A 23,475-nucleotide genomic window follows, 5' to 3' on the forward strand; every position below is an offset into this window, starting at 1 on the left:
CAGGGAGGCTGGAGCACAGAGAAGAGGGTGACTGGCCGAGGCTCACGTGGAAAGCTGACCCACACCTTGGCTCCAGCGGCATTCCAGGCCAGCGGCCACGAAGGGGTAGAAGTCATGCTCCATGGCAGGAAACAGGATTGTTGATTTTTCATTTACACAAAAACGAAAAATAAACACCAGATGCCTGAAAAAACAGGGAGCAATTCATCTGACTGGAACTTTGAAGTGCGTTCTGACTGAAAAGAAAAAAATTAAATTAGAACGTGCAAGTAGCAAAAAAAAAATAGATAAAAGATGGTTTGAATGAAACGCACTCTGTCTCTCACACACACACACAAAGAGTATCTCATCGTTTCTTCTTCAGGGAGCAGCTGTGGAGGAAATTGGGAAAGGGAGACGGACATGATATCCCATCTTTGTGCATCATCCAGAGCTCAGCTTTTGGACCAGCCTTCCTGAGCTCCGGAGCTCCGGGGGGTGTGGCGAGCATTAAAATTAAACACCAACAGCCTGGAGAAGCCTATAAAACAGCTTGGGAGAAGCTAGTCATCTAGACGAGGCATCTCATGTTGATGATTTTGCATGTGAACACTAACTTCATCTTGACCAAAAGTTTAAAAATTAAAGGTAAGTGCTGTAATTTTCATTTATGATAAATGATGCTTTTAAATAGAGGCAGGCTTGGCTTTTGATGATCCCTTTTTCTGCTAACAATAATAACACGACTGAAGGCTTGTGTCAATAGCGTCGTAGATTCGGCCTCAGGGTTCCTCAACCCTGCAAGGAGATAGTATTCATGCCACTTTTCAGATGAGGAGCCCGAGGGTCAAATATCCTAAGTCACGGGGTCTACGCTAAGATCACCAACAAATGCTAGAGGTGGGGTGACAGTGCAGTGGTGACCTTTGTCTTGCACTGTGCGCCTGCCTCTAGACTCCAAAAGATGCTGAGAAGTTCTGCTCACACCAACATCGACGGTTCAGTGAACTCTCAGAAGACAGTCACCCAATGGCACATCCTGGTAAAACTAACCCCAAAGCAAAATGGACAGAGCATGCTTTTTGCAATAGGACACCCAAATATTTTCTTCAGAAAACCTGATTTTGTAAAATCACTGTATCACTGTCATCCCGTTGTTCATCGATTTGCTCGAGCGGACACCAATAACGTCTCCATTGTGAGACTTGTTGTTACTCTTTTTGGCATATCGAATATGCCACAGGGAGCTTGCCAGTAAAATTCATCCTATTGTAAAATAGGATGAATAATAACTCAATGAGGTTTTTGTTTAAAGACCCATTTCCTTGTGGAAAAACATGTCTTATTTTTCTCAGGTGAAATCTTAAAAATCAAATCCTGAATCTTGTCCCTGTGATGGGGACGGGGTCACACTAATAGGCAGGTGTGAGGGGCGGTTCTGACCTTGGAGGAGACCAGGCTGCACATCTGGTTTACACCATACCGGAAAGAGCCCGGAGAAAGCTAACCTGGAGGAGAACAAACAAGGTGTCTGTGTAGGCCCCTTCCAGAGTGTGCAGTGGGGGTCTCAGTGTGGGGTTCAAGCAAACCAGTGACGCCAGCTCTTCTCTTCGGGCAGATAGGCTCACATGACTGGTGCGGAGTGGAGGCTCCATCATCTTGGTAGAATTATTTTGCTGTTGTTATTTTGGGGGCCACACCAATAGGTAGTATTGGGGGCTACTCCAAGCTTGGAGCTCATGGATTATTCCCAGGCATATGGGAAGAGCAGGGTTCTGGGGATCAAACCCAAGCCTCCCACATGCAAAGCACATTACTTAGCCACTTGGCTATCTATAGCCCCTTATTATCATACTTTTTTTTTAATTTAATCTGTTTTGTGTTTGGAGGCCATATGTTATGTTTCTCAGGGCTTATTCCTGGCTCTATGTCCAGATATCACTCCTGGTAAGGCCTGAGGGACCATATATAGGGTGCCAGGGATCAAATCCCGGTTGGCTGCATGCAAGGGAAGTATCCTACCCACTGGACTATCTCATCAGCCCTCTAGTATAATATGTTTAAATTAGTATCTCAGTAAAATAATATTTAAGTCACTTGTGTGTTTGGGAGTCACACCCGGTGGCTTACTCCTGACTCTCTCTATTCAGGGATCACTCTTGGGGGGGCCATGGGGGATCATATAGGGTGCCAGGGATCAAACAGGGTTCAGCTACATGCACAGCCACCACCCTACTCACTCTGTACTATCTCTCCAGCCCCTAAATTGCATTTTTTGAATATATAAATTTGGTTCCAGAGAAATAGTACAGTGTTATGGTCATATCTTGCATGCGGCCAACCCAGTTTGGTCCCTACCATCATGCATTCCCTAGAACATCACCAGGTACAGGTGTAGAGGCCCCGGAGCACTGCCAACGTGGCCCGGGTAATCCCCAGCACTCAGGGTCCAAGGAGAAACACATCCTCAGGCCCTTGCACTGAACCTCTGGCCTGGTTGGCCAATAATTACCTGGAGAAGACGTTAAGCATGCTGGGGAAGCCTCCCCCACCCTCAAAAGTATGCAAACTCTCCTTGCCAAGACAGTCTTCTCATTAGTTTTAGAGGATGCAAAAATATGATACATTTGCTCAACTCAGTGGGATATTACACGGGCAGAGCCTGGCAAGCTCCCTGTGGCGTATTCGATATGCCAAAATCAGCAACCATAGGTCTTATTCCCCTGACCCTGAAAGAGCCTCCAATCTTTGGGAAAGACAAGTAAGGAGAGGCTGCTAAAATCTCAGGGCTGGGAGGAATAGAGACGTTACTTGTGCCCGCTTGAGTAAATCAATGAACAACGGGATGGCAGTGATGATGATGACAGTGGGATATTAGAATGTGCCTCACCCCTGGTGCTGCTGAGTGCCAACACAATGAGACTGGAAGGTTCCTGGCAGGGAAACGATGGATGCTTTCAACACTTCACTCTCAGAAAAAGTTTTAGTTCCAGGATTAAAACGACTACAACAAAGAGGCATCTCAGGGAGAGATGCAATCAAAGCGAACCAGCCTCACTCTGCAATCCTCCTACGGAGCTAAAGAACGGTTCCAGCCCACAATAGAACATTGTGTAATAAGACATTTGTCAGGCGAGGAGGGGGAGTTGGCTTTGGACCCTGCTGCCACGTGGTGAAACAGGACTCGTCAGGTCAGAGTAAACCGTTCTTTGGAAGTGCTGCCGCAACCCCAGGAAGCAGTCAGAGGGTCGCCAAGGAGAGAGGGTATTCACAAACAACACAAAAGCAAAGTGGCAGAGCACGTGCCTAGGATGTGCCAGACTTGGACTTGGATCCCGGCACACATGCCCATCTCGCTCCCCCCATTGTCAGGCCTGAGCTCGTAGGCCTGCTAAGAAAATGGGATGTGGGGCCCAGGGACCCCGGCACTGGAAACACACACACACACACACACACACACACACACACACACACTGCACTCTGTCACATGCAGTCTCTGGCCTCCCGACCCATCTGAATAAGCATTCTTATTAGACAGGAAATCAGAGTTAGATCCCCTCCACAAAAGCCGCCAAAGGTGGCCTGGAGAAAGTTCGCCTCAGGGGCAGGACGGAACTCAGGAGATGGGCCCAAGCCTGAGGCCCCTAGCCGGGCTCTAGACCTCTACCTCTGAGTGCCTCAACTTCCCCTTCTTTACTGCTGGGAGAGAAGGCGGCAAAGCGGCCTCCAGGCTGGGCATCCTGAAGAATTCGCACAGTGAGTAGCCATCCTTCGGGCTTTCTTTCAGAGCAAGGTTTGAGCCTTGGAAGGAAGTGGGGGGGGGGTGTCCCTCATTCTGGGAACCTCTGTTTGGGGGGCTGAGGGGATAAGGGGCAGTGCTCAGAGAGCCCTCCTGGTGGGACTCAGGGGACATTATGCAGTATTTTTTTATTATTATTAGTGAATCACCGTGAGGTACAGTTACAGATTTATATACCTTCATGCTCGTGTTTCAGTCATACAATGCTCACGCTATGTGGTGTTGGGATCAAACCGGAGCACAGCAAAGCAAGTGCTTTAAGCCCTGTACGGTCTCTCTGGGCCCGCGGGAAGCCTCTGGATTCTGATTCTGGAAACCTCTTGAAAACAGATGGGAGGATGTGTAGCGTTTGGTCCATCCCACAAAAGGTTAAATTGCAGCTGTTGCTGCCCTGGCCTCAGGCGCTGAGCAGCAAGGGAGCCTCCGAGTCTAAGGCAGGTGGTCCCAGCACAGACATAAGCCAGGGGGGCGCCTGCGCCCTCCCCAGCCCCTCCAAGCCTTCCCCTCTGTGCCCCTGACAGCAGCCTTTGCTCGTTACATAATTGTTCTTCTGAAAACCAGGCAACGAAACCTTCAGAAGAAAAGCTATTGATTACTAAAGGTTATTTGGAGGTTTAGCGACTCATAAGAAAGTGGTTATAATTATTCTTGTCATGACACATCCTCTTAAACGCTCGGGCTGAGAACATTGTGCTTGCCTCGCTCCCATCCTCTTCATCACAGGGGAAAGGCAAGGGCTGGAAATAGCTCTCGTGCAGACACAGGCAAGGACGCACAGGAGGAGAGCAGCCTGAGAGGGAGGCCGTGAAAGACGAGGGAGCTCCAGGGGATGCTGAGAGCAGCCAACAGCTCTGCAGCCTCACCCCTGCCCTGCTCTGCAGCCTCGCCCCTGCGTGCCCATGAGCGTGGCTAAGCTGCCCTTCGCATAGTTACATGCCAATGACTGGTCCTGCTTGAGGTTAAGGGCATAATCATCTGTTCAAAAATAGCCCCAACACTGTGTCTGAAAATACAATCGTGAGTCCAGGAAACAACTCTTTGTCTCTGCTGCTTACGATAACAAGAAGAGCTAGCATTTATCGAGCATTTCTCAGGGTTAAATGCTGCCCGCTCTGAGGGTCCTCAATACATTCCAGGGGGGCCGCCTGTGAAAACCACCTCAATGAAGGGGCCATGGCGTGGGACTGAGGACCAACCCGTAAGACGGGGAGGGGGGCACAGGGAAGAAGCAAGGTCAAAGTCTGAGAAGCACTTTGGCTCCACAGCATCCCACTGACTCCGCGTCAGCATCCCAAGGTAGGTTTGATTCTTGTCCCCACTTACAAAGACACAGACGCATCAATGGGACGGGCTGCGTGCAGGACACCGCAGAGCCCGAATTCAAACTGGCTCAGAGCAAGGCCCCGCCTGAGCTTCGTCAGCTACCCCTGGGTGGTAGGTGGCCTGCACTCATGGGCCCGCAGGGGTGAGGCTGCAAAGGAGGGCAGGGGTGAGGCTGCAGAGCTGTTGGCTGTTCTAAGCACCCTGGGACTCCCTCTTCTTCCCTAGACCCACTTTCAGTCTGTTTTCTTCCCGGGTGTCTTTGCTGTCTGTGTTCTCTTAGGCATCTTATAAGACTCTAAATGTTGGGCTGAGAGATAGGACAGGGGCTAAGCGAGGTACTTACCTGTATATAGCTGACCTGACCCCAGTTTGATTGCAGACATTGCAAAGGGTCCCCAAGCATCACCAGGTTTACCTCAAAACCAAAATAAATAAATAAATAAATAAAAACTAATCAAAATAACCCAAATATAGTGCTAATTGATTTTTGTTCTCTCTTTTTCTCTCACTAGAGCAATAGCACAGCGGGTAGGGTGTTTGCCTCGCACGTGGCCGACCTGGGTTCGATTCCTCTGTCCCTCTCGGAGAGCCTGGCAAGCTACTGAAAGTATCCTGCCCACAAGGCAGAGCCTGGCAAGCTACCCCTGGCGTATTTGATATGCCAAAAACAGTAGCAACAAATCTCACAATGGAGATTGGTGACTGGTGCCTGCTCGAGCAAATCAATGAACAATGGGACACCAGTGCTACAGGGCTACAGTGCTTTTTCCTCTCTCTCTCTGTCCTCTTTCTCACTTCATTGGGTGCTTACATCCCTCCCTCACCTTCCTTTTGTTCTCACCTTGTTCCAGAACATTCTACACTGAGCAACATTGCATATTCTTAGCCACTGTGTCCCTGTCCTTGAAACATGCATGATGCGGGGGCAGGGGTGGGGGGGGAGGGGCGAAAGCCTCAACACACACCCTGCCTAGCCCTGACCCAGGTAGGGGCGCCCTCAGGGAGGCAGAACCTGGAGGTAAACAGGGGGTAGCCTCAGCGGTGCCCGCAGCTGCTCATTCAGGCAGTGCCTTAGGCCTGAACTACAACCGAACCAGCTAGCCCGGAAGTGTGCCTCTGGGGACCGCCCGTTCCCAGGGGTCACTTTGCTTCTCAACTCCAGGTTCACTGACCAAGATGGCAACGGTGCTGCTGCTCCTGCTCCCCACGCTGGCCGGCCTCTTCCGAGCCTCCGAAGCGCAGGATTTCCGCTTGGGGCAGTGCCCGGCTCCGCCCGTGCAGAATCATTTTAACGTGACCAAGGTAACCTGCCCTGGGTTTTGCAGTCTCCCGGCTGCATAAGCGTCAGCTTGTTTTAAGACATTGCTCTGATGGCCCCTGGCAGCCCTGGGGGTGGTGCTTAATCTGATTTGGGGTTCCTTCAGTCTCTGAGACAAGAATTAGGGAGCTGAGAATTTGGGGGTCAGGGAGCACACATGGGTCTGTGGGGAAACTGAGGCAGAGAAGGCAGACCAGGCCATAGAGGAGGGCGTTCTGTGACAGCTTACCAGGCATGCAGTGCTCCTGGGGGACCTGTGAGGAAGCATGAGGGATTCACCTCAGGTTGTCCTGCGGGCAGATGCCAGGGGACTATGGGCCCTCCCCTGCGCGGACATGGTTGCCCAGCGGAGACTGCACTCGGGCATGAGGGTGGGGAGCTGGCAGGGGCTAAGGTGAGCCCCGAGGTACTCAAAGGACATGGCTGAGAAGAATCTGTCAGAGTTTGTGCCTGCAAAGTGAGGTTCAAAGTGGGAGTGTAGGGGATTTCCGGGATCTCCCGGGGCCAGCAGGGGACACTTCAGAGACATTTTTGCTCAAAAAGGTTTCATTGTCTCCAGTTCCCCCTCCTGACCCGGCCAGGGAGAGAGGCAAGAGCAGAAGGAAGCAGCATTGAAACCATGGCTTTGTGGGGTCCCTAGCTGCTAACTCCTGATGAGTACCCCCACCCCACCCCACTTTTAAGATCTTTCCTGCTTACCAGAGGCCCGATTCTCTCTAGGTAACAATGTGAGTTATGAGTCACAATGGAGATTTTCCTGCGAGGCATGAGGTCAGAGGTTTAACCCAGGCTAGGGGAGCCGGGAGGAGCCTCGCCAATGGCCTCACACTGGGCAGGTGGGCAGGGAAGGGTGAGCCGTCCACTCTCACTCACGCCACCTGGCAGGACCATCCCTTCGTCCACGGACAGAGCGATCCAGGGAACTTGTTATATTTCAGTTTGGGGGGAAAACTCCAAGGTGCTTTGGAGATTATCATTGATCTGAATTTTATAGAAATTGTTTCAAGAGTAAAGTAAGATGTGTACAATAATAGTTTACTGAGAGGTATTTCATTGTGTAGATGATTCACATGTTGAATGAGGCTTCTGGGGCCGGGAAGATGGCTGAAGCAGCAGAGTGCATGTCTAGCGTATGTGAGACCCTGAGTTCAATCCTGGCCACCACGCAGTCCCCTGAGCACCACCAGCTGTGGCCCTGGTGGGCCCTAAGCTTCCAGCTTTGGGGACTGTGCTGCTAACCCAGGTTCACACCACAGGGTAGAGAATCGTGGGACCCAAATCAATACTTAGGTTCAATGGTTTTCATTTCCATTGGTTTTTAGTATAGTCATAGAGTTGTGAAGTCAATCATCACAATAAAATTGAGAATATTTCATCACTCCTCCCCCTCCCTGCAAAGAAGTCTCATGACCCCCAGCCCAGGGGTGAAGTCATGGTGGCCGCCAGCACTTTGGCTGAGCACAGCTGCATGCCCAGGGTAGTTCTACATCGTCAGGGCCACACAGCTGGGCAGGGCTCCCTGGGAGTGGCCTCCAGCCCCTGAGCATGGCCTGGGACGACACCCCCTCTCACACTTCCCCTACCCTTGCTTCTGCAGGGAACACTATCTCAATTTGCATGTGCTGGACATTCCATAGGAATGAAATCATAGACTATGTGACCTTCGGTGACAGTTTCAGGGAAGAATCATTTATGTTGTAGCATCGATTGTTTATTCTTTTTCATTGTCAAAGAATCGTTCACACTATAGATTATGCAGTGTTATATTTGTTTATTATGTTGGCTGTTTATGCTTTATGACTATTAAGAATAGTGCTATGCGGACTACTCCTGTACCAGGTTTAGGTGTGTTTCATGAGCTTTTGTTTTACTTGGTTAAAATTTTGCTTTGGTGGCCACTTCATGCTCTGTGCTCAGGGGCCCGTGAGGTGCCAAAGATTGAACCCAGGCGTCCAGTATTCAAAGTATGAATGCCAGCATATTAAGCTATTTCTCCAACCCCTGTGCTGTGTATGTGTGTGTATGTTGGAGGAGGGGTGCACATGTACACACGAGTATTAATTTTGAATTCGATTGGGTTTATACCAAAACATAGAATTATTATAGCATAACTCCCTTTTTCAACTTTTGAAGAATTGTTAGACTATCTTCTACAAGTCATGCACTGTTTTATATTTTTTCCATCATCAAATAATTCCAATTTCTTCTTTTCTTTGCCCACACTTGTCATTCATTTGTTCTGTCGTAGCCATTTTTCGAAGACCTCACATGGCATCTCAGTGAGGTATTGATCTGCATTGTCCTAATGGTGAATTATGCTGAGCTTATTTTCATGTGCCTGCTGGTCATCTGAAGAGATGTAGAAATATTTGCTGTAGATTTGTAGAAACCGTTAACCCAAGTTCTTTGATGACTTCTTAATTAGGTTATTTTCCTTTTTATTATCAAAATATATAATTATTTTGATGTTTGGATAAAATTTCTTTATTAGATATCAATTTGCATCTATTTCCTCTAATTTTGTGGATTGTCTTTTCACTCTATTGATGTGTCCTTTGTTTTTTGTCTTGCTTTGTGGGTCACACCTGGCGGTACTCAGGCTCTACTCCTGGTTCTGTGCTCAGGTGTTCCTCCCGTCAGTTCTCAGAGAAGCCAAGCAGAGCCAGGGACAGAATCTAGGCTTCCTCCATTAAAAGCAGGAGCTCAAGATTTTGAGATATTTCTCTGGCCCTTGATGTGTCTTTTGAAGTCTGAAGGTATTTTATATAGATGAAATAAAATTTATTTATTTTTCTGTTGCTGTTTGTGGTCTCAGTGATGCATGTAAAATAAAAACTTCATTTCCCCAAGATTATGAAGATTTACTCCCATATTTTCTCCAATACATTTTTGTACTTTCAGTTTTACATTAAACTCTAAACCATGGGCTGGAGCTATAGCTCAGCAGGTAGGGCGTTTGCCTTGCACATGGCCGACCTGGATTCAATCCCCAGCATCCCATATGGTCCCCTGAGCACCGCCAGGAGTAATTCCTGAGTGCATGAGCCAGAAGTAACCCCTATGCATCGCGGGGTGTGGCCCAAAAAAAGTGAACAAAAAACAAAAAACTCTAAACCATTGTAGTGAAATTTTGTATATTGTGTGCTATAGAAGACTAATGTAATTCTTTCACTTGTAGCTATTCAATTGTCCCAGACCCATTTGTTGAGAAGATGGTTCTCTCTCCATTCTTTATCAATAACCAATTTACCATACTGTTAGTTTATTTTTGAACTCTCAATTTTATTCTGCTAATCTTTCTATCTATCCTTTTGCCAGGACCATACAGTCTTGATTACTACAGTCTTGTAGTTGTAAAATAAAAATATTTGAGTTCTCCAGGTTTTTCTCTTGACTCTTCTGACATTTCCATGTGAGCTTGAGGATCAATTTGTCAATGTCTGTAAAGTCAGTTGAGGTTTTGATAGATACTGCATTGTGTCTGTAAATAAATTTGGTGAGTATGGTCATCTTAACTTTGATTTTCAATCTATGAGCACAGGATGTTTTTCCATCTACTTTGGTCTTCTTGCATTTATTTCAAAGTTTTATAACCTTCAAGTACAAGTTACGCATTTAATAAATGTATTAAATTTATTTATATTTTATTATTGTATTTAATTATTGATAGAATTTTCTCTATTTCATTGGCAGATTATTCATTTTAAGTATAAAAATGCATTTGATTTCCACAGGTTGATCTATGCTGAATTCTGGATTCTTTAGGATCTTTTCTGCATACAAAAATCATGTCATCTGCAAATACAGTTTTACTTTTCTTTCCAATTTTTTTGATAATATGTTCTCTTCATGTATATAAGGAAATCAAGATCCCAAAAGATGAAAAGAGCATAGGTTAGAGTATATACTTTGCATATAGGAGGCCCAGGTTCAATACCCGACATCACATAGTTCCCTGAGCACTGCTAGGAGCAACCCTGAGCTCAGAGCCCGAGTATTTCCTGAACACCCCACTCCCTAAATGGAAAATCTTCACAAAAATCACGTGAAATGATGAGGAAGCATGACACAAAGGCATTTCTGAGTTTTCTCTTTCCCTTGATTGTAATTGTCATCACTAAACAATCTTTAAAACAACTCATTAATTGCACTAAACAAACTGGACCTTTTTCTTTTTTTTTGTACTCACAGAGTGAACTTTTATTTACAATGCACAATTTATAATCTATTGTATTTGATTAGTTCAAGTGAAGAACATTATACTTTTTGCTTTAATAACAGTGGGACACAAAACAATTTCTCAGGTAGTCAATATGTGAAATGTGTCCCAGTATTTATATTTTCTATTAAAGGCAGTACTGTATGCCAATTGACAATACATTCTTTTAACTAGATCAAAGGGAGAAAAGCAGCAAATGAAAAATGTTTCAAATGTTCACACATATTTTTGGCATCCTGGATCCTTGAACGTGGTGAACTAAAATCAAGTTCCAGGTTTTTATGCTTTATATACTGTCCAGGTTCAGATTCTGGGACACGCAGATGCCACTTCTCTTCTAACAAGTCACCTTCTGAGGAAAGCTGTAAGGCTATGGTGAATTCCATCAGGAGCACACAAAGAGAGTTAACAAACTGGACCTTTTTCTGAAGATGCCTAGGAAGTCAGCTGATCTGTGGGGTGGGGGTGAGGAACATCGCTCAGGGCTTACCTCTGGAGAGCTCAGGAGACCATGTAGGGTTTCAGGGATCAAATCCGGTCGAGCATGATAGAACAAGTACTCCAGCCACTGCACTATCATTCCGGCCCCAAAGCCAGTTGATCTCTCACCTAACTCTTTGATAAGTTAATATTAAGCTCAGTGTTTTTCTTCAAAATGTAGGAGAGCCCGGCAAAGCTACCGAGAGTATCGAGCCCGCACGGCAGAGCCTGCAGGGCAAGCTACCCATGCGTATTGGATATGCCAAAAACAGTAACAATAAGTCTGTTAGTGAGAGACGTTACTGGTACCCACTCGAACAAATTGATGAGCAACGGGATGACAGTGACAGTGATATTTTAATAAACAAGTCGAAATTGTATGTCATTACGGTGGACAGATATTTAAGTCGAACCCCATAACTGAAGCACCTGCTTGCAGTATACCTCTGTTTAAATTCTGACAGTTCAAACGTGAGTGCATCTCTGATATGGTTTTGTTGAGTAATAGTTTGAAATTTACCAAAAAAAAATCTTTTCAACTAACCTATTTCCCAGGTAAATATATTTGCATGGTGTAATATGCTAATGATGCAAAGTGTCCAAAAGACACAATGAAAAGTTGTCTTCCCACCTATGTGCCCCGCCTCAGCTTCATCAGGGAAGGCACGGGTGAAAGGGGCAAGAGGATACTAAGAAAAGAATAGTTACTTCACTCATGGCTGGCTCACAATGTTGGGATCAGTGGGATGAGCAGCCCAGGAAGTCAGGAGCGGTAAACACTGCACGCGCTCCTACACAATTGGGATGTTAGGTCCTGCTAGTGCCACAAACGCAGCTGTCAAGCAGCCTCTGAGACTCACTTGGCATATAGAGCATGCGAGCTGGTCCCGACCACCCCGGCCTCACAGAGCTGTGATGCTCAGGCTGAGACAAGATTATCCTCGGAAAGGAGAAATCAGTCCCAACCTCTAGCTGAGTGCCAGGTTGTTGTTTTTTTTTATGTCATACATGTAAAACAGAATATTAGAAGACACTGGAGAAAAAAAAAACCTTATTAAGGGGGACATGAGAGAAGAAATAACCCTATAAAGTAAAGGAGGATTTAACACCCACCAAAAAAAATAAAATGTGGACGAAATGGAGTGCTCCAAGTTGTTTTGGGAAGTTGGTTATTTTATTTTATTTTATTTTATTTTATTTTTCACTCACACCCAGCAGTGCTCAGGGTTTACTCCTGGCTCCGCACTCAGGAATTACTCTTGGCAGTGCTCTGGGACCCATACGGGATGCTGAGATCCAACCCCAGACAGTCATATGCAAGGCAAATGCCCTACCTGCTATACTATTGCTTCAGCCCCTGGGAGTTGATTATTTATCATCTATTTCCAAACTGCCTTAGCTTGAGACTCTATGCTCATTATAGTTGTCGCTGGATTCATCAAGGAAAGGGACTTTGAACTCTGGTGGTCTCTTCATTGGCAATCATATCAAAGCCTTTGTTTCTGCTGAGTTGTCTGCCCTTGGCTTTGGGATTAAGCTGGAGTCTTGAGTCTAAGTCTCTAGCATCTCAAGCCTCCTGCTCAGGAGATAACTCCTTTGAGATCATTTTCTCTCTCTCCAAGAATTTCTTGCTTTGAATTTGGCTACATCTTCCTGAGATTCATTGCCATGGGACAACACACACCCCCCGCCGCCGCCCATCTAATCACCTTCTTCATTTTTATGTGTATCTTGAGAGATAGTGTATGCAAATGAACATGTTTGTGTCTACAGCAAGCAGAATTATATTCACAGCCTAATCTCCAGAAAATGTGAATATGTTACTTGACATGGAAAAAGTACCATTTGCAGATGTGATTAAGGTTATGAAACTTGAGACGGCAAGCAAATCCTGGCTTATCCACATGGGTCCATTAAGAGCAGAGAACCTTTCTTAGCAATGGTTAGAGAGGATTAATGTTAGAACAGGGGTCAGAAATGCAGTGGAAAAAGGATTTGGTTTTTGGCTGATTTTGAAGATGAAGAAAAGAGTCAAACACTAAGGCAGAGATTTTCAAGTATTTTATATCTCTGGACCAGTACTCACCCATGCACTGGGAACTGGTGCTTTGAATTCACCATCTAAGAAATGTACTTTTCAACACTTACAACTGTGGACCAGCACAGATTTTTGACTGGCCGTTGAAAACCACTGCTTAAGAAATGCAGGCCGGAGAAATAGTACAACAGGTAGGGTGCTTGTCTTGCACATGACATCCCATATGGCCCCCTGAGCACCGCCAGGAGTAACCATTGAGCATTGTATGGTGAAGCCCCAAAACAAAAACAGAAAAATAAATGTAGGTGACTTTGAAAACCTGGCAAAGGCAAGAAGACAGATTCCTGTAGAGGCTCTGGAAAAAACCCGAGTAGTAAGGAACTACCCTACCTTGAGTTGAGCACAACAAGCCCTATTTCGTCTTCTGAACTATAAGAGTATAAGAAAATTTGTGTTGTTTTAAGCTGAGGTGATATGTCAGTGCAGCAATAAAAAACCTGCATAAAAAAATTTTCCCCCTTCGAACATAAAAGATAACTAACTACATATGCCTGGCACCTGGCTCTTTTCCCATCGCCAGTATCTTGGAGATAATTGCACATCGCTCTTAAGAGCAAGTATATAACGTGTATGGGCATAACGTCATTGATTTATCCACTCCCCTCCAAATGCTTACGTGGGCTGCTTCCTGCCTTTTATTATTACAAACAGTGCTGCAATGAATAACCTTATACATACCTCATCACTTATTATCAGGAGGATACAGTTCCCAGAAATGAAGTGAGTTTGCTGGGCTAGAGTCGACGTATTTTTAGCTTTGTTAGACATTGCCAAATTGCCCTCCATGAAGGTTGCCAACTGGAGCAGCTTCTGCACAGAGCAACGTACAGAGCATGAGAACACCTGATTCCACTTTCCCTCAGCCTCGCGTGTGGCTGCCCTTTAAAAATGAAATTGGAAAACTGGAGAGAGAGTACAGGAGTTTAGTCACTCACTTGCCTTGCAACTCGTCCATCCCGGTTCAATCTTTGGCATCACATATGTTCTCCTCAGCACTGCTAGGAAAGATCTATGTGTAAGCCCTGAGCACTGCGAGGTGCGAACCCCTCAAAAAATCAAGTTGACATTGTATGCTGAAGTTAGGAAGTGAGAGTCAACCTCACCCAGGCAGGTTGATACAGGTCTTTGAAATCCAAAGATTGTGATCAGCGCGGGGTCACATGAGGGGACTGGAACTGCTCTGGAGTCCCCACTCCAGTGAGCCTATCTGATTTCCTACACAATTCAAAGATGCCTTGTAGAGTCACAAAACACCCGAGAGGAAAGTCACCTTACATCCCTGAGCCCAAAACCTTTTCTTTTTTTAACAGCGTTTAGAGTTTCACACAGATTTTAGCTGAAGGGGACAGTGCCAACACAGCTAAATAAAGGACACTTTCCGACGAGAACGTGGCATTCAACCAGTGCCTGCACATCCGATTCCCTCGATCCCCTTTGAATCAATCTCTTGCTTGAGAGTGCGGGGAACAATGCAGCCCATTCTGCCTTGGTTTCCCCCTGCAAAGGCTCAGCTCCGAGGCGACAATGGGGAAGAGTTTGCAGGTCTCCCGAGAGCCACGGGTTTTGCTCTGTTTGTTGTTGTCTCTGCAGTATCTTGGAACATGGTATGAAATTGAGAAGATTCCCACGAACTTCGAGAGGGGAAGTTGCATCCAAGCCAGCTACTCCCTAAAGAGAAACGGAAACATCAAAGTGATAAACCAGGAGCTGAGGTGAGTGGTGCGGTTTCAGAGTGCAGGTCCTGGAGCCAGTCCCTGCGGAGAGCTGTCCCCGGGTGACTGCGTGTCCTTGTCGTCGAGTTCAGGGAGGACACAGCCACTCTGGGTGGCCCGCACAAACCCATCCCAAGAGGAAAGCTTTAGGTCAGCGGAATGGTGGGGACTTGAAGTCACTCATTCATTTTCACGATACCTGCTGAGTACTTTATTGGGAGATGCCCAAGAGAAACAGTGTAGGCTCCTTCTCTCATTGTGAGGGGGGTCTCTTAGAAGAGAGGACAGCAGGGGCCCTCATGGTCTGGCCCCCCAACCCCCTCTTCATCTTATATCCAGGCAGAAGTCATCGGTTTTTCTTGACTCCTTTCAGGACCCCAGAGGGTTCATGACATTGTCTTCTCTGTCTGTCCCATCTCCGAATCTTTAACTCTTCTAGATGACTTTGCCAAGCAAGAATTAAATACAAATACTGCCCCATGCTAAGCTTTGTCAATCGAATAGTCTAATGAGTGTACTTTTATATTCCGGAGGGTCTCAAATATGATCTTTAAAAATGTTTTATTTTGCTTAATTGTTTTAGAGCCACTCCCAGTAGAATGCTCAAGGGCTATTCCCATCAATGCCAGGGATGGAACCTGGCTTTATCCCTGGCATGACAATAACAACAACAGCAATAATAAAGGGCCTGTGTGGTAGCACAGTGGGTAGGGCATTTGCCTTGCACGCAACTGACCCAAATTTGATCCCCAGCATCCCATATGTCCTCCAAGCACTGTTAGGAGTAACCCCTGAGCATCACCAGGTGTGGCAGAAGAAGGAGAAGGAGGAGGAGGAAGAGAAGGAAGAGGAAGGAAGGAAGGAAGGAAGGAAGGAAGGAAGGAAGGAAGGGAGGGAGGGAGGGAGGGAGGGAGGGAGGGAGGGAGGGAGGGAGGGAGGGAGGGAGGGAGAGAGAGAAAGAAAAAAAGAAAACTATGAAATAAAAGCATGAAAGAAGGGAAGAAGGGACTAGAGAGATTGCACAGCATGCATCCAACCCAGGTTTGATCTTGACACTGTCAGAAGTGATCCCTGAGCATAGAGTCAGGAGTAAGCCCTAAGCACTGCTGGGGGTAGCCCCCCAAAAAACAAACAAACAAGCAAAACAAAATAATGAAAGAAGGAGGAGAAGGCATGGCCAGGAATCTGAACAGAGTGCTCTTAGCCAGAGAATGATCAGGGAAGAGCAGTTGACTCAGGACTGGAACCTGAAGGACTCCAGCTTTGGAATTGGGTTGCTAGGTTTCAAATCCTGGTTTTGCCACTTCCTAACCACATGATCTTAAATTGGTTATAATAATTCTCTAGGCTTCTTCCCTTAGGGCAGTGTGAGCATTCAATGAGCAAACCCCCATAAAGTTCTAAGGACAGTGTTTGTAGGCAGGCATCATTTAATAGCACCTATTCATTAGTCTGCTGCAGTCTTGAAAACACAAATGCATTTTTCCCATAAATAGTTTTAGAGTTTATGATCAGAGACTAGTGGTGTTTTGAAAGCACCAGTCTGGAAGAAAACATAGAGTATATGAGGAAGAAGAGTCTTTGGGGAAGGGATTGGTTTCCTGTCAAGAAACTGTGTACAGATAGAAGCTGGCCTGACCTGCTTCCTGACTGAGTTTGAAGGGAAAGATTAGAGCAGGGTCCCCTGTCCTTCTACTAAGCAGACAGTGCCTTTGGGAGCATCAGCGTGTGCTGGATCCCGGACCCCTGTATCTTTGCTTGGTGTCTGGTCTGCTTTCAAGGATACCCATAAATACTCACTGTGGCCTGCTGACATCCTAACGCATTCCCTTTGCTCTTGTTTCAATTTGTTGGCCTCTTCAGGATTGACCTTGTGTCCACTTCCTTGTTTGTTGGTTTTGTTTGTTTGGGGGCCACACCCAGAGGTGCTCAGGGCTCTGTGCTCAGGGCTCGCTTTTGACAGGGCTCAGGGGACCATATGGGGTGGAGGTCACAGATGGAACCCAGTTGTTAGAGCCAGAGAGAGTGTACAGGGTTAAGGCAGTTGCCTTACTTGCGATTGACCCTGGTTCCATCCCCAGGACCCCAAATGGTCTCCTGAACTCCACCTCGAGTGATCCCTGGGCACAGAGCCAGGAGTAAATCCTGAACACAGCCAGGCGTGGCCCAACCCCACCCATTGCCCAAACAGAAGAGCATCCTCATGAGTTCCCTCCCTCCTCTGCCTGCACCCCAGGCCATTCTCCTCTCCTCCTCCAGGGCTCATGGGGCCATAGAGAATGGGAAACGGGGCCAGCTCGAGTCAAAAGCGTGCAAGTATCCCACCAATCTAAGAACACTGCTTTCTTAGTGGTAAGACGAAGAAAGTGGTATATGACAGGAGTTTATGACAGGGTGCTGTATGTCTCAGCACCCTGTTATATGTCCCGAAGAATAAAACGACATTGCCCATTCTAGTGTCAGGCAGTACTAATTATAACACATAAATCTTTCCCCTGGTAACATTATTGAAATCTGATGCCCCAAAGAATCACAGAAATTATGTCACATTTCCTCCCTGACTGCACTGACCTGGCCTATGTCCACACTTGATCAGAAGCTGGCTGGACTGGCAGGGATCACAGCTTGGCCCTTTTATGGGACAGATGATGTCACGTAACATCACTGAGACCCAAAGCGGGGAGGAAGTTCATAAATCTCTAGAGCCCATAACTTACATTATCTTGCACCATCAAGGTAGGGCTTGTTTTTTCTTTTTTCTTTCACCCCATTCCCATTTTTTAACAAGACTGTGGGGTTGTCTTGTTTGCTTCTGTTTCCCTTCATCTCTTTGAAGCCTGGGAGTAAAGAAACGCCCTCATGGGTCCACTGTAAACAATCCCTGAAACTCCACTGGCATGCTGGTTCCTGATAGAGAATCCAGTGCATTGCAGTGGATCATTATTCTCTGATGACCCCAAAGCTTGGTATCAGAACCAGTGGCAGAGGAAAGTGGCATGAATTGTAAGGAGTGGAGCTCTAATGGAACTCATGACGTTGTTCACTGTGGTCTTCATGTCACAAGTTTCAGCTTTCCCTGTTTTTTGGAATTTGGTGAGTTCTGAGATTTAAAAACTGAACTAAAACCAAGCAAACAATTATAGGTCCGATGGAACCCTGAATTACATCGAAGGAGAAGCTGCGCAGAGCAACGTCGTGGAGCCTGCTAAGCTGGGAGTGAGGTTTTTCTGGTGTAAGTATCTGTTTCTTGCCAGAATCCTCAGGGACAGGAAAGTGTCAACGGAAGACAAGAGACCTGGAATAGCCCTTCCACACCCAAGAATCACCTGGAGTGATTCAGCACATGCTTGTTCATTGGGCGTCTGCACCATGACATGCAGTAGCGTTAGGGATGCCAGAGCCACAGGGGTCCTTGTCTCTGAGGGGTAAGTGTCTCCGTAGAGACAGCAACAGACCAAAGGACATACCATCAACTACAGGGTGTGCTGCAACCGAGGAAGCTCAGCTTAGAACGCGCAGGTTGTGAGCAGTAAATCCCAATTCAGCCTCGTGAGCCATAAGAAACTTAGGTCGGACAAAACCTGAGGCATTATTAGCACAGCTATTCAGATGTACAAACACTTGGGAGACAGAGGAGACAGGGATGAAGGTCAGTTCATATCCTGTTTTTATCTGCTCCTGACTAGTCACCTGCGGACTCCCTGAGAGAGGTGTCAGTCACCCCAGGAACTTGCTCCCTGGGTTCTGGGTTCCCTGGGGAGTGAAAGCTGGCAGTGGAGAAAGCAGCGAACACTCCTGTCAGTGCTGGGAGAGATTGTGAACGCTCAGCTCAAGAAGATGCTTGGGGCGTCTTTTCCCCATTTGGGGGGTGGGTAGATGTTAGAGTCACCATCTGTGAGAGGAACCCCGTTTCCCTGCCCACACCCCGCCGAGAGAGAGTGACAGAGCAGAAGGTCTTCTTTGACAGAGAGAGGATGACAGCCAGAGGGGCACACAGTGCCTCCTGCCCCAGAGATCCAGTCCCAGGGGTAACTGACTTCCCTTGGGCCCAGTGCCGGGACAGGAAACCAGGAAGCACGCGTGCTGTGGCTGGTACAGGGCTTCACACGGTCCGCTTCTCCCAGTCTTTATACAAATAAGAAGTTCCAGGTGCAGAAAAGCAAGGTGAGGGGGGAGAGGTCCTGGGGCCCAGCAGAGGCAAAGTTGAGGGGGGCGGAAGGGAAGGTCCATGGTGAGGTGCTCCCCCCCCTCCACCCCCATGGGGTTTGAAGAGAGGCAGGAGCTGGACGCTGAGCAAGTCGAAGAGGAGGAGACTGGGTCTGGTTGGAGGGGTGAGATGTGTGCTTGAGGTCAGAGGAAGGGCTGCCCCATGTGCAGGAGCAGGGGGAGAAGAGCAGGACGGAGCCACGTGAGGGTCTCCAGTGCCGTGAGGGAGGCTGAAGGGCCTCCAGGAGCAGTGGGAGAGGCTGCGGTGTCTGATAAAGAGATGCAGAAGTGATTTTCATTGCAAGGAAGCACCTGGATCCATGCACACCCGAGAGCAAGGCCCTGGGAGGAGGAGACAGAGGGTGTGTGCGTGAGCAGTCAGGGCATCCCCTAGAAGAGGTGGCCCCTGCAGTCTGCTGACAGTGCTCTTGAAGAGCTGGCCCCTGCAGTCTGCCGACAGTGCTCCCAAGAGCCTGCAGCCTAGCTGGAGTGCACGAAGCAATTGAAATGCAGAGAGAGCAAATGGAATAAATATCTACTCTCGCAAGAGAACCATCGGACTAGAAACCCACAGAAGCAGTGCTCCCCCCAGGCCTGCAGGCTTCTGCCCCCCTGTCCTCCACCAGTCCTTGTGTCTTCGGGGTATAAAGAGCAAGAATAGGGAGGTAGGGAGCTGGGGGTGGTCATCTGGGTAGCCCTCTACATGCAGCGCCAGCAAGATCCTGCCCACGCAGACACACTCTCTCTACCCCGCACTGTCTGTGCCCTTTCTTGGGGTTGTTCACAAGGGCTGGGCCCGAGTTTGACATGGCAAACAGAGCATATACTGGGGGTGGGAGTGTGGGTGCTGGAGATTGAACCCAGGGCCTCAGCCATGACAAGAGCACACTCTACCATTTAGCCAACTTTCCAGCCCCTGGAGGGATTATTCTTGCGTGAGGGAGAGGGGAAGCTCAAACCAGGAAAGCAGCTCGCCAGGGCTGCCTATGTCCAGAATCTCTTTTTTGCTATGGGATCAGCGCACCAACTTCTCTCTTTGGCATTGAGCGCCCACTTACTTCATTTCAGCACGCTGGGCAATGAGTTTACCTTGGCTCGGACCTTGGCCATGGAGGTCAAGTTCACAGAAAATTCTGTCTCTTCTCAAAGACCCCTTGAAGGATCAGCTTTTAAACTATGCAGATGTCAGTCGATGAATCTCGATAGGCCATTTACCAGGGCGTCTAGAATCCATCACCTTGTGGCTGTAAAATATAGTCGTTTTACCATAGTTGTAAAGCATGGAGCGATTTTTGAGGACACCCCGATGAGATAGAAACGTGACACCCGCCACCTCCTCCCTCTAGACAGGTCTGAGAGAAAGATGAGTGTAGAAACCCTGAATGCCTCTTACCTAACTTTGTTTAGGTTTGGGGGTGAGGAGGGCTGCCAAAAGGGTACATCCCATGGCTCCAGGTGCTGAGTGGGGCCAGGGGATGCAACACCAGGAGTGAAGCACCTAGCTCCTAGCTCCACCGAGCCAAGTGGGCCTCCATACTTACTAAGTGCTAAGTACAGATTGTCAGTTCAAGGCTTCGGAAGAACTCCTTGCTGCCAGGAAAGGAGGACTGAGATTGATGTCGCCTCTGAACTTGGCAGAAACTTAAAATTACTGGGGAGCTTTGACAAAAGTCTCTACTACTTGCTTAGAATCTAGGGAGGGGTGAGTTGGAGGGAGGCAAGACTTATCCAATGTTTCCATATGATTCCCACATGGAATCCAACACCATGGGTACCTCCATGGCCTTCCCTGTACCCCAGGATCTGGCGTCTATGAGTGAGATGGCTCCTGAGTCCTCCTAATTCTGCCTCTTCTGGTTCATCAGTGATGCCGTGGTCTCCGTACTGGGTCCTGGCCACCGACTATGAGAGCTACTCCCTCGTGTATTCCTGTACCAACATGTGGCTGTTCCATACGGATTATGCCTGGATCTTGGGAAGAAACCCTTACCTCTCTCCAAAAACAATCAATCAACTCAAAGCTATTCTGACTGATTATGACATTAACATCCAGAAAATGACCAAAACAGATCAGGTAAAGTGCCCGTACTTCCGGTAGCCGGGCTCACAAAGGCCGCACCATTTATTCCTAACTTCATTCATGCCACTGCACCCCATACACTTAAGCTCTTATGCCGAAGATAACCTGGATCTTTTTGGTAGAGCATAGTATATATCAGACGGAAATTATGAAAACAGGACACAGTGGAAAGGAAGTCAAGAAAGGTTCTCTCAGACCCTTAGGCACACAACCCTGCCATTCCTTCCAAGCCTAATAATAAATGTGTTGCTAACCTGCAGTGCTCAGAGCAGATTCTGAATTGGATTAATTATTGTGGGTTTTTATTTGGTCTTGGGCCATACCTGGTGATGCTCAAGGGCTCCACCTGGCTCTGTCCTCAGGGATCACTCCTAGCAGTGCTCAGGGGACCATATAGGATACTGGGGATCAAATCCAGGACCACCACATGCAAGGCAAGAGCCCTACCCTCTGTACTAAGGCTCTGGCCTCATCATGGGTATTCATGTCCAAGCTTATGTTTGGGGGTCCTTAAGCATCGTGTTGGAGAAAGCCTAGCGCCCAACAGTTGAAGTATACTGGCAACCCTCCAGCTTCTGACAAGTGAAGGCAGTGGGCCAGGTCTATGCTGAGCAACCTGGAAACCAGGGTCCTCACCCTGCATTGACCCTCCTGTAGGGCAATACCTTTCAGGATTTGGAGTCTCTGACTCCGTTTCCTGGAAATAATACACTGTTCTTCAGGACATCTTCAGAATGAGGCTGAAGGTGGGGCCATCTTGGGCTGGTACGGAAAGAAGAGAAGTGATCAAAAGAGTAGGAGTGGGGGGGCGGGAGCGATAACACAGCGGGTAGGGCGTTTGCCTTGCATGCGGCCGACTCGGGTTCGATTCCCAGCATCCCATATGGTCCCCCAGCTCTGCCAGGAGTAATTCCTGAGTGCAGAGCCAGGAGTAACCCCTGTGCGCTGCTGGGTGTGACCCAAAAAGCAAAAAAAAAAAAGAGAGTAGGAGTGGGGGGGCAGGGACAGGACGTGTAAAAAAAGAAAATCATCTTTTTTTGGTCTTTCATTCAACTGACATTAACTGAGGCCCAATTGTGTCTTGTTTGCCTTGCACGTGGCCGACCCGGGTTCGATTCCCAGCATCTCATATGGTCCCCTGAGCACCGCCAGGAGTAATTCCTGAGAGTGCAGAGCCAGAAGTAACCCCTGAGTATCACCGGGTGTGACCCAAAAAGCAAAAAAAAAAAAAAAAAAGAATCTCCCACACAGGACAGGAGAGTGACAGGTAAAGGGGCAGAATCGAAGCCTGTGCAAGATGCTATGGAGGTCCCAGGACCTCGGGGCACCCCCACACCCACCTAGCCCCCACATACACTGGATCCGCCGGGGCGGGCAGGCACCTCCCTTTCCCAGACTCAGTCAAGAAATGCCTTGACTTTGATTTTTTGTTTTACATTATGAACATTTTATATCAGAAAGACCTCAGAATTCTTTCCCCTGTGATTTCTGTTTAGTATTTGTAACATTTTTTTAAAAAATGAATGAAAAATTAAGCCATTTGATCTGATTTTCACTTTTTGAGCTTGAACAAAAAATATTGATCTGGGTGGAGAATGGACACTGGTGGAGGAATGGGTACTCGAGCATTGTATGACTGAAACACAAGCATGAAAATACATAAATCTGTAACTGTACCCTCACACTGATTAATAAATAAAAAATAATAAATTTTTAAAAATAAAAAAATATATATTGATCTGGAGCGGGAGAGAGTACAAGGATTAAGGTGTTTGCCTTGCACGAGGCTGACCTGAGTTGCATTCTGGCACCCTCTATGGTCCCCCAAGCACCACTGGGAGTGATTCCTGAGCACAGAGCCAGGAGTAAGCCCTAGGCACCGCTGGGTGTAGCCAAACAAACAAAATAGCTAAATCAAATATTTATTTCCTTGACTACTGAAGTTCTTTAATGCTTTATCTTGAAAGGTTATAAAAGGTCCAAGGATATCATAGGGGCAGTTTCCATTTTATTAAATAAATATGACCTCAATTTTGAAATTTGGAAACCTCATTTGGCAATTTGAAAGGTTGAAAACAGGTAAGCAAAAAAGACCATCAAGACAGCTTTGTAATGGAAGGAAGGAAGGAAGGAAGGAAGGAAGGAAGGAAGGAAGGAAGGAAGGAAGGAAGGAAGGAAGGAAGGAAGGAAGGAGGGAGGGAGGGAGGGAGGGAGGGAGGGAGGGAGGGAGGAAGGAAGGAAGGAAGGAAGGAAGGAAGGAA

At 47.3% G+C, this 23,475-nt stretch overlaps 1 protein-coding gene across 3 annotated transcripts; it reads left to right on the forward strand.

Annotated features, from left to right (window-relative positions):
* The first annotated feature begins 492 nt into the window (after positions 1 to 492).
* Positions 493 to 22,078, forward strand: APOD (apolipoprotein D). Of its 3 annotated transcripts, none has more exons than XM_004603238.2 (5): positions 493 to 627; positions 6,264 to 6,403; positions 14,807 to 14,928; positions 18,072 to 18,160; positions 21,000 to 22,078. In XM_004603238.2, the coding sequence occupies exons 1-5, from the start codon at positions 567 to 569 to the stop codon at positions 21,230 to 21,232; spliced, it is 645 nt and encodes a 214-aa protein (XP_004603295.2). In that variant the 5' UTR covers positions 493 to 566; the 3' UTR covers positions 21,233 to 22,078. The 3 variants fall into 3 exon arrangements, with proteins under 3 accessions (XP_004603295.2, XP_054984242.1, XP_054984243.1); XM_055128267.1 differs by lacking the exon at positions 493 to 627 and adding an exon at positions 3,147 to 3,735; XM_055128268.1 differs by lacking the exon at positions 493 to 627 and adding an exon at positions 4,954 to 5,074.
* Positions 22,079 to 23,475: the final 1,397 nt, after the last annotated feature.

This window comes from Sorex araneus, chromosome 2 (assembly GCF_027595985.1).
Source record: "Sorex araneus isolate mSorAra2 chromosome 2, mSorAra2.pri, whole genome shotgun sequence".
NCBI classification, from domain to species: domain Eukaryota; kingdom Metazoa; phylum Chordata; class Mammalia; order Eulipotyphla; family Soricidae; genus Sorex; species Sorex araneus.

Coding starts and splice junctions, on each gene's coding strand:
- APOD (XM_004603238.2), top strand. CDS start 567: ATGTTGATGATTTTGCATGTGAACACTAACTTCATCTTGACCAAAAGT. Junction 14,929..18,071: donor GTGATAAACCAGGAGCTGAG/GTGAGTGGTGCG, acceptor AAACAATTATAG/GTCCGATGGAACCCTGAATT. Junction 18,161..20,999: donor GGGAGTGAGGTTTTTCTGGT/GTAAGTATCTGT, acceptor CTGGTTCATCAG/TGATGCCGTGGTCTCCGTAC.